The sequence below is a fragment of the Electrophorus electricus genome, chromosome 23 (assembly GCF_041902795.1).
Source record: "Electrophorus electricus isolate QZ-2024a chromosome 23, ASM4190279v1, whole genome shotgun sequence".
Taxonomy (NCBI): Eukaryota; Metazoa; Chordata; class Actinopteri; order Gymnotiformes; family Gymnotidae; genus Electrophorus; species Electrophorus electricus.
Genome location: NC_137519.1, coordinates 9412791 through 9423179, shown reverse-complemented (window position 1 = coordinate 9423179; position 10389 = coordinate 9412791). Strand labels below are relative to the sequence as shown.

General features: G+C 42.1%; 1 protein-coding gene across 2 annotated transcripts in view; it reads left to right on the top strand.

Moving 5' to 3' along the window:
* Window positions 1–2583: 2583 nt before the first annotated feature.
* Window positions 2584–10389, top strand: part of b4galnt4b (beta-1,4-N-acetyl-galactosaminyl transferase 4b) — a 52102-nt gene continuing 44296 nt past the window's right edge. The window contains exons 1-2 of one of the 2 annotated variants that reach the window (XM_027013797.3): window positions 2584–3363; window positions 3650–3857. In XM_027013797.3, coding sequence (XP_026869598.2) covers window positions 3719–3857 — 139 coding nt within the window. In that variant the 5' untranslated portion in view covers window positions 2584–3363; window positions 3650–3718. Of the gene's footprint in view, window positions 3364–3646; window positions 3858–10389 lie in introns of both variants that reach the window. The other variant, XM_027013796.3, reaches the window with a different exon arrangement.

Genomic DNA, 10389 nt, shown 5'->3' with positions numbered 1-10389 from the left:
GGGATGAGTAGTTTGGTTTGTGTTGAATGGCTTTAAAAGTCAAAGTATGGTTTAAGGATGGTGGTTGCATATTATGGCTAAAAAATAATTTCTGGCAAACGTTTGAAGTGAACAGCTACACCTGGTGGATATTTACTGTCTTGCATTTTCTTTTTTTAAACGCGCTGTTGATTTTGGAAAGCTTTATTATCTAGACAATTTTGGTGTAGTGTGCTATGTTATCACGCTATTAGTTCTATGATGTAACATATTTGTTACTTAAAAAGAATTGTACATTTTAAATACATTTGCAATTCTCTGTAAGGTACAGATATAGATAATGTTCCTAAGAATAATTTATGATGTAAGTAATTTAAATCTAAATTAAAGTTTCTTCCCAAATTTAGCATCAGTACAACCATCTAACTCCAGGACAGTCTTAACATATATAAGTTTTCATTGCTGTTTTAAATAGGGGGACTGCAATGCTAATGTATTGCAGGTCAATATCACTGCATCAGGCTTCGTTAACAGTATCCGCCCGTGTTACACACTGTTATGATTTCATTTTTGTACATTTACTTGATTTTTGTACCTTCTCTCAAGATGCTGGTGTTATAATATTACAGTTATAATGTTACAATTATAATTAGTGGTTTTGTGGTGATTCTGTTCTCGCAATTCAAGCTGTAATGTTTTAGTTCTGCATCTTTATTGCTGCAGGGAGCATTTCTAATTACAGTTCATTTCATGCTGTTTATAATAAAAGTCATTTTTCTAGTATAATCTTACTTCGATAAAATGTTCAGGCCAATAATTATTTTGTCAAAAAATGATGGCCAGTTCAGTCACAGACTGCCTGCCAAATAACCTACTGAGTTTTTAGATAGCTTTATGTTCCTTTTTTGCAAGCACTCTATATTATAAGGATGTTTGACTTCACAAAAATGTTCAACTTTTATTGGCAGATATAGTCATTTTCTGGCCTTACCTGGGTTCATTATTATTTTTGATATGCAGCTTTAGTTTTTATCAGAGCAAACACTTTATTCTTTTCTTGACCACAGGAGGGTGTCCTATGCACACCAAAACAGATACTCACTAGCACACATGAACTCCCAATGTCAATGCAAAAGCATAACTTTCAGTAGTGTTTAATGATTAATATAGTCAACAATGAACCGCTCTTGTTTTGGAAACATCTGCCAACACAGGAAGGAATGAGCATTGTCTAAATCAGGGGTATGTAACATGACCAAACCCATTAGCTTATTAAAACCTGAATCATTAATGTTAGGGCAAAGCAAAATCAGAACAGGCAGCTACTCAGGACTGGAGCAAATGTCCTATGGCTTCACAGCACTTTCTGCTCAGTTTGGTTCAGGCTGCCCATTTTGAGTAACATAGCAATCCTGTGAAAGTTTTGAAAGACAAACAGAGTCTGAAATCCAGGTGAATCTGACATTACACAGAGCCCCAGACATGAACCTGCCTCTGGCCTCCTGGGGACAGTGACACTATGTGGTGACACATGAGTTTCTGTGATTGATTCCAGCCAGTGTCTAGTGGTGAGGACGATGCATCATCATAAAGCATTAGTGAGAGATGGCAGTGGGGCAACAGAAATAGAGCAAGACCAATAAAGATGCTACATCATCCATCTTGACCATCAGACAGAATTTGTCTGTATTCGTGTCTCTGAACAGCTAACTCCTCTGAAAGACTTTGATCTGCGCGCACTGGTTCGTTCACAGTCAGACGAAACATCAAACACAAGATCCATAATCGAAGGTACAGCCGCAACTCCGCTGGCTTCCCAGGCATAAACCTCTATTGACTCACCTTTAAAATGTGGCTCTTAGATAAACCTCATAACCATCTCGGTGATCACAAAACGCTCAGGAGCTGAACAGCACATCCTAGGGCAGACAGGGGGAAGAGCGTAATGAGTGTGCACCTGTTATCGTTCTGTCTCCCGAGACAAACTGAAACAAGAACCTGTCTTATCTCCACAGGGCTGCTGGTATACTTCAAAGGAGGCTGTAATCATCCTTCAAAAGGATTGGTGGCTGGGAGTATAATCTAGCTCTCCCCAGAGGAGGCAAGCTCCTTATTCTAAACACGCTCAGGGAATTCCTGCTGAACGGCTCATTCAGATCAGGCTGTTACTGAGGTCTTCTGGACAAGCCCGGAACAAAAGCATCAGCTACAGAAGAAGGAAAACTGCACATATGTACTTGTTGCTGTATAAACTGACATAAATCTGACACATACAAGCACCGTTTGTTCACGTAGCCTAATTGTAGGATAAAGCTGCGGGCGGTTCGTGTGTTCTTTTGCCATCTTCTTTATAATTCTGAATGCTCCACGATTCATAGCCTATAGCATAGCGTAATATCCGTAACAGTTAAGATTAGATTAGAAGTTGACTGACTACTAAAGTACTTTATGAATGGTGGGGTTATGCAGCTTTGTAATTGCGCCTTTCGACGGTTAAACGCGATCTGCTGCCTGTACAGCTCCCTCTAGCGCGCGATGAAATGTCGGTGGCGGTAGAGAGCGAGCGAGGGAGAGATACCACAGAGTATCATGGGGTAGCTGACCAGCAAAAGCAGCCAAGTGCAACAGAGATCCCATTTATTATCGCCGAGAACGCAGGCGCAAATTAAATGCACACTGAATTGGATTTTCCTTTTTATTGTAAACGTTCATTTCAGAGCAATTAAACCAACAATAACGCATCCCTCGGTTCCTGGCGGTTTAGCAGATGCACATGGACCTCGCCACGACGCGTTCTTTTGGCACGGGCAGAGATACTTTGGAGCGAGCTTGCGGGACACTACAGAAGGCGAGCCCTGACAGTTGCGTTTAGCAATCGCATTGAAATAAGAAAGAACGGAAAGGAAAGGGAATTGCAAATTACCGGACTGTATGTATAGTCGTGTGAATGGTGATCACGGGGCAACATTGGATTCATTAGAAAAAAAGATCAGTAACGTTTTGAACAGACTCTTAATACGAACTCCCAACTGTTTGGTGTTGAACTCGGGACAGATAATTCCAAGTTTACCTTGGTCGAGCTCGTGAAAGCCCAGATGAGCACGTGTAAACACTGCTGCCGTTTTGTCTCGTGTGTTTTCCCCTCGTGATTCTATCCACATAGATGAGCAGCGCTTCGCACGATACCAGTCAAGGGGGATAGTACACTAACCTGGGCTGAAGAAAAACAAAGAACTGAAAATATTGCCCATGACACCACCGGCATTATTAATAGCTACAGCATCTTTACCGTCGTTACGTGGAGCGTAAGAAACCTTTTTAATAAAAATTCAATTATTGGGGTTTTTTCGACATGACAATATCGCAAAAAGAGACCCACCCAAGGTAAGCAAGCCGCCTTTTGCATCTGCTTGTTATGAAGTATCAGGTTGAAATGTGTATTTCTTTGCAGATATAAGGCCACATAAGAGGACAGTTTTGATTGATATCTGTGAGAAAGTAGTGTATTCTCTCACTGTCTTGACTCATGAAAACGAAGTACTTTTAAAGACCCTTGCTTACGGAATTTGAACAATCATTGTCAACACTCGTTCAGAAAGTACTTACAATAGAAGGCCTTGCTTACTTTCTTAACTTTTTTTTTTTTTGCCTTCCCGTCAATTACCAGCAGTAACGGAGCACCGGAAAGTGAGCATCAGTCTCAATTCTCCACCGAGCGGGATATGCTGCTGTGAGGAGGATGCGCTTCCCTCTAAAGAAAATACGCAAGCAGTTCAAACTCCTCCTGCTCCTAGTACTGCTCACCTTCGCCGTCGGCTTCACGTACCTGCATGTCAACCAGGGCAAAGCGATCAAGCTCCACCTCAGCTATGGGAAAGGTAAGGGCCACGGTGGCTGCTTCTGCTGAATGGAATAGCAATACGCTGAGCTCACAGGTAGATGTGGATAAACCAACCTTGATGTTAACCTTCATTTCCTGTCCCCTTGTTCCTTATCACTTTATTTTACTGAAAAACTCAAACTTAGACTTGCCCATTAAAGTCCCGGAATATCTTAATTTCCTGATGAGTGTGTCGGCAAGACAGACGATGTTATCAATCGATGTGACGTTTCGTTCGAGCTTGGTATTGATCAGGTGAGCAGGTCAACGAGCACGACATCATCGGACATCAGAGTTGCCGATCTCACTCTAAATGAAGATGTGTTTCGGACATAATTACTTTCCCTGTCAGCTTTCAACACTATCAGTCGAGTTCTTAAACCAGTTTGACATCAGGAATGCTATCTATATGTAGCAGATATAAGATTTAAGAAGCAGGTATGCAAAAATAGTTTGGTTTTTCATTTGTATGGTCTAAACTGAAACAAAATTACTCTAACCCTTGGGCAGCATTTGGATACAGTTTGTGAGCGTTGTGCCTGATACCCCCATTTTGACAAATCGGTAAACAGTGCATAAATGAATCTCACAGTGTCTAAGTCCTCTATGTGTGAGTCTGTGTATGTGTGTATGCATGCTTGTGATTTGTCATACCTCAATTTGTTCCAGAATTTATCATCTGACTAAATATGGTGTATGTTTATGCCTGAAGATGGGATTATACTTCTGGGATTACACATTACACAGTGTAGTATCTAATCCATCACAGTATCTCACATCATCACTGTTTTCATCTTGCAAAGGAAGCAGTGATCACTAAATAATCCAGATGCTTGCTATTGATTTTGTGTTTATAGCTGAAAACAGGGATTTAGATCAATAGCATCTCCCCTATATCAGAGAAAAACCTCTTGCAGTTTTCTTGGAGAACCATCCTTCAGTGTCACTGACACCATGGTGTTGTGGCGTTATTCAGAATCTCTCCATATCCACCACTGATCCAAAGGCATCTCCACTAGGCCATCTTCCCATGTCCCCTATGCCATTTTGTGCATGCTTCAAAGGACAAACAAAATCGGATTGCTTAGGTTGTGTCTTCATTTAGCATTACCTCGAAGGCTCGTAGCCTTCACACTTAGAGGTGAAGCAGTTGTGGATTATCTGATAAATGGCCACTGTAGTCGTGTGAAGAATAGACCTCTAAATTTCTAATTACAGAATGAACTTCAAGGCTTCTCCTCCTGGTCCTCACTGATTGAGATTTCAGCACCGGGGTGTTGGGGTTGGGTGGCTGGTAGCTGTGAAGTCCTCCGAAATTGACAGGCTGAGGGATGAGAAGCAAGGACTCTTTTAACCCACAGGTTAATAGAATTTGGGTTGGCCCACATAATAAGCCCTTTTCAAAGACGCTGGCTAACGCTTATGCAAATTGCAAGCTCTGGACAGCAGCCATGGCTATCTGACAAGAGACGTGGTCCGGGTGATAAGTGAGAGTATTGGACTTCGAGACTATATGGCTTCTGCCCAGTCTGTAAAGGGATGCTCACTTCCCTTGGATACCAACGTGAAGGGTTGGGAGAGCTGAGAGCCTGGTAGCAGTTCATTCTTTGCGTGCTGATAAAAACAAGCAAAAAACTGAAATAATGCCAGAATTGAAAGCAAATTCTCATTTGCAGCAATGCAAGACCCAGAAAAACCACTGAAAACCTGGCCATTGTTGACCTGCTCTGTGCTAAGAAGCCTGCTTCACCATGACCACACTGAGATTACAGGGCACAGAGTTCTTAAGTGTATTTAAGTGATGGCAGTCTAATAGATGAACCTGGCTTGTGACTCACTCATTTACTCACACCTGTTTAACAAGCTGAAGATCCTCCACAAGGGGGCACTGTGTGAGATTGGTGCAGTGCATCAATGGCAATGTGAGTCCTTGTTTTATGGAAGCCTTTGGTATTGCACTACCAGTGTGCAAGCACCAAGAAACAGAGGGGATAATCAAAGTCCAGTCCAACAAGGAAACCTTATCGCCTGTCTAGTTATTAACAGATATTAATACACGCCGACATGAAGGATACTTCCCACAGCGTAATTCTAGTTTAGTGGGTCTTTCTCGAATGGAATGGCACTTCTGTAGTCAGACTCACCTGGAAGTCGTGGAAAGAGTGTTTTTGGGTCATTTCAATGATAAGAACTCAATGCTATATTATTAACATGTAATTTTGGAAAACAGGCACATCCTGCCAAAGAAATATAAATATGCCAAATATAATTGGAGTCTGTGGAGCAGAAGGCTGTGTCTTCTGAAGATGTTATATCTGTAAGTGCAGACACCTTCCATTGCTCAGAAGGTCCAAATGGAAAACGCCCCCCTACAAAACACACAGTGCAGAGCCTTGTTGAAAGAGTGCTGGATGAGCGGTCACTATTAGATTTAAACCAAAACAGGAATGAAGTGACTAGTACATTCCATGTAACTGAAGAGATGGACTCCAACTTAGAACAGTTTAAGAAAATGTTTAAGCACTTCTGTTGGAAGAACAAAGATAATAGTAGACATGAAAGCCAAGACACGTGTGAGTGTTTGTTAGCGCCCCTGCATTGGTCAGCATGTGTGAGCAATATTTGTATAGAGGTGTAAGCCTTATAGTTACACTAGTCTTTTATTACCCTAACTGCATTATTACACCATAAAGTCGCTCATTTTTATGAGTTCATAGCCACTACATGATTGGCAGTTTATCACATTAATAAAAGTAGCAGGGTTGTTTATACTCGTTGGTTTAAACCCTAGGAACTCAGATACTCTGGATCTTTGGCTTTTGATTGCAGCTGTCTTCTTCACCTGCTGTAAAAATAAAACTGGATCTTTCAGTTACTATCAGTGTGATGCTGGGTGAGGGAGGTGCTCATCGCGGAACACAGGCAAATGCTGGGAATGGTGCTCTCACTGTGAATCTGTAATGCGCCTCCATGCTGGTGAGGAGAGGGGGTGGGAATAGTGGTGGGGGTGGGTGGTGGAACAGGAAGCTCTCGGTCGACTTGGCTCAGGGCAAGGACATGCAGGGCAGGTGACGGCCCTTGCCAACCAGGGGAGGAAGTGCACGGAGCACGAAGATTTTATGGTGAGCACAGACCTCGAGACGGAGCACCCCGGGCAGTCCGCAGATCTGCTCTGCCAAGGCTTTGCCCAGGTCCACCGCCACGTCAGGGAGCCCGGGACAGATTAGCAGTGTTTCATGTCTGGTGTTTTCGACCTCTCAGAGTAATTTATTGGCCTTTGTGTGAAGTATCAGCAATATGAGTGGCTGTTAACCGCATGTAATTTGTGGAGGGGAGCATCTTGACGGCACCCGTGTTGAGTTCCACAGGGCCATCTGGACATGGTGCAATTACACTGTAAAATTAAATGAATCTGATAATAAATGCATGTAAATGAAAGAAAGCTTAACTGGCAGAGTTAAATGTGACAGTGGTCATTTGGTTCAATACACTATCTAGCTGGCTCTGTTTTTCCTTTAATACTGCATGACACTTATTCAACTCTGATCCAGTGAAGATGTTTATCCCTGTGACATTTCAGCATCTGTGTCAGCAATGAGCCTGTAACATTTCCAATGTCATAAAGGGGATTGGAATAAAGATCTATTTCTCCATTCACTTAAACATCCCATAAAGACAAGCCTGAAACTGCCTATGGATTGCCATGCAATCTGTGTGTGTGTGTGTGTGTGAGAGAGAGAGAGAGAGAGAGAGAGAGAGAGTGACTGAGTGAGAGAGAGAGAGAGAGAGAGAGAGAGTGTGTGTGTGTGTGTGTGTGAGCAAGAGAGAGAGAGAGAGAGAGAGAGAGAGAGAAAGAGACACTCAAGGCTCTGCAGACTGCTACCTGCACTGAACATCTTCCTGCAGGGGTTTAGCTGCTGCAAACTGCCTCAATCTCCAAGCTGAGTTCCCAACTTCTCGAATGCTCATTGATATTCCTCGAGGCAGCAGTGCTGTCCTCAGCACAAACCTGATTTTGCTCTGGAGCAGTAAATATGCTCTGTGCGAACTCCATCTAATCATACAGGAGCCATTATCTTTCTTTATTTGTACTAAATTCTACTATCCATTATCATTCCTTATTTGTACTAAATACTAAAGAGTTGTTTTAGGTGATGGGGGCAGCTTGCATTACAGTGTAGTTTGTCAGTTATTTAGAGTATCTCTGAATTGCTGATGTAAAATGTTCCATGTACTACCTAATCTTCATGAAGTTTTCAATACGCAGCATGCAGTCATCTAATTGTTTATGTATGCAAAACAGCTTCACTGTAAATGTTTATTTCACCTCTCCCTACATGTCTTTTATTTGCATGCCAGCTTAGTTTGTAAGTGGACGCTCAGATGTCCCTTGGTCATAGACCTTGCCCTGTACATTTTCATACACCTCGACCTACATCAATAATTCTCAATTTACTTGCACTCCCAGAAAAAAGTCAGAAACAAGTACCTTAAAAGCGTCTGGAGCACCCAGTGCATTTCAAAAACATGAGCCGTTTTGGGATAGGAGAGAAAAAAGCTCATTGCTTATCCATCTGCCAGCCTGCTAGTGGCAGATGCATGGACCAGTTACCCTGCTCCTTGGGAGATAACAGGGCTTCCTGTGCAGTACTGAGCCTGCTATTGCCTTCTCTCTGTCTCTCACTGTCTCTCTCTTTGTTTCTTTGTTCACATGTCTGCCATGTCTTTCTTTTTTCATTGCTTGTCTCTCCCTATTTTGTTTGTTTATCTATCTATCTATCTATCTATCTATCTATCTATCTATCTATCTATCTATCTATCTATCTATCTATCTATCTATCTATCTATCTATCTATCTATCTATCTATCTATCTATCTATCTATCTGCCTGTCTTTATTCTCCTCTTTCTCATTCTCTCTCTGCCTGTTTCTCTCTCTCTCTCTCTCTCTCTCTCTCTCTCTCTCTCTCTCTCTCGCTCTCTCTCGTTTCTCTCTCTCCTTCTCTCTCCTTCCGGCCCTTTGCGCCTGGGCTGCTGGAAGCCTCACATATCCCTGTGTGTTTATTAAACTGTGCTGGTTGGTGAAAAATCTACAACACCTGTGGTTTCTCAGAGAATAATTAGAGCTTTGGAGGAGACGCTTCTCATTCCAAATGTGGCCAAGGGAAAGTAGACTATGCAGCTCTAGCTCATGTGTTTCCTTTGCCTTGGACGATCTCAGCATCTTCCTCTACCAGCACATAGTGCTAAAAGTGCATTCGCAGCATGTTCCCTTTTCCACCTTCTTACAGAAACATTAAATTCACCCCGTGAAAGGTTTGCTTTGTCTCTGCAAAGCTTGATTTGTGCTCTGTACATTCCCCATGCCCAACTATGGTCTTAAGTGTATGGGAGCTTCCTTCTATAATAGGTGATTATGTGTTGACTCCTCTGTTCAGTGCTTTGATAAGAGCATTCAGCATGCAGGATTGAAGGTGTGTTGTGATGAACGGGTGCAGTTGCAGCTAGAGTCTCCAACTTTCACCGCACTGTAGTGATCCACCCTGAGCATGTGAAGCGTAGGTGAGTGGATGGGACTCCTGTTTGGCTGTTATTATTTATGTGTACACGAGGTACCTGAAGTGCACCAAGTATATGAAAGTACACAAAAGTGGGACAGTGTTGAAATATCAACATGTTTTCCTGAACACTGTGTTAGTGTTTCTTTAGAAAAGGAAGAACATTTATATAATATCAGGTTTGGAGAAGATGTGCTTAGATACAATAACAGTTTGGGGATGAAAAAAAACATTCCAAATTGAAAGTTTTTATACTCAGAGAATATTCCAGAGAACATTACACTGTTAGCACTTTATAAGTAACAGTCAAAGTTTTTTGACAGTTGCCATCTTCCTATTTAGAGCTGTTGAAACTTTTAATAAAATAATGATTTGAATCAGTTTTCTAAAGACAAGGTGAATGTCTTATTACCACATGTTCTCAAACTTGCCACAGGTTTGCACTATTTGGAGAGAATACTAGCCGAGGCTTTTTCCTTGAGGCTCACATGCTGCTGTAGATTGCTGCTATGTCGCCCAGCAGAGCAGGACACAGATTGCTCTGAACGTCAGTATACACAGTACTCATTTTAGTGCTGGCCTGTTAAGTGGCAGCTGTCTAATGCTCTGCGCAGAGGAGCTCATTTTCAGAATGTGTGAGTTGTTGGTAGGTGTGTTTTTGTGGGGTCGATGGATGTTTGTACACAAGCAAAGTGTGAGCGTGTACTGAAGTATCTGTGTCCTACCAGCTTTGGCCACTAGGGGACTCATCAGCACCTCATGGATCTGTAGCTGAGGGTGCACTTGTGTGCTGGAGGTCTGTCTCATTGTCCTTATTTTGTATGCTTCCTCTGTCTCTCTCTTTTGCTTTCTTTTCTTTGCTACCCTTTACTCTTGTTTACTCGCTTTGTTTTTTCTCTTTCTTTCTCTTTTTGTCTCCTTTTCTTTGGTAGTATCTGTCTCATTTTCCAGCTGTCTATTTCTATTTTTTTCA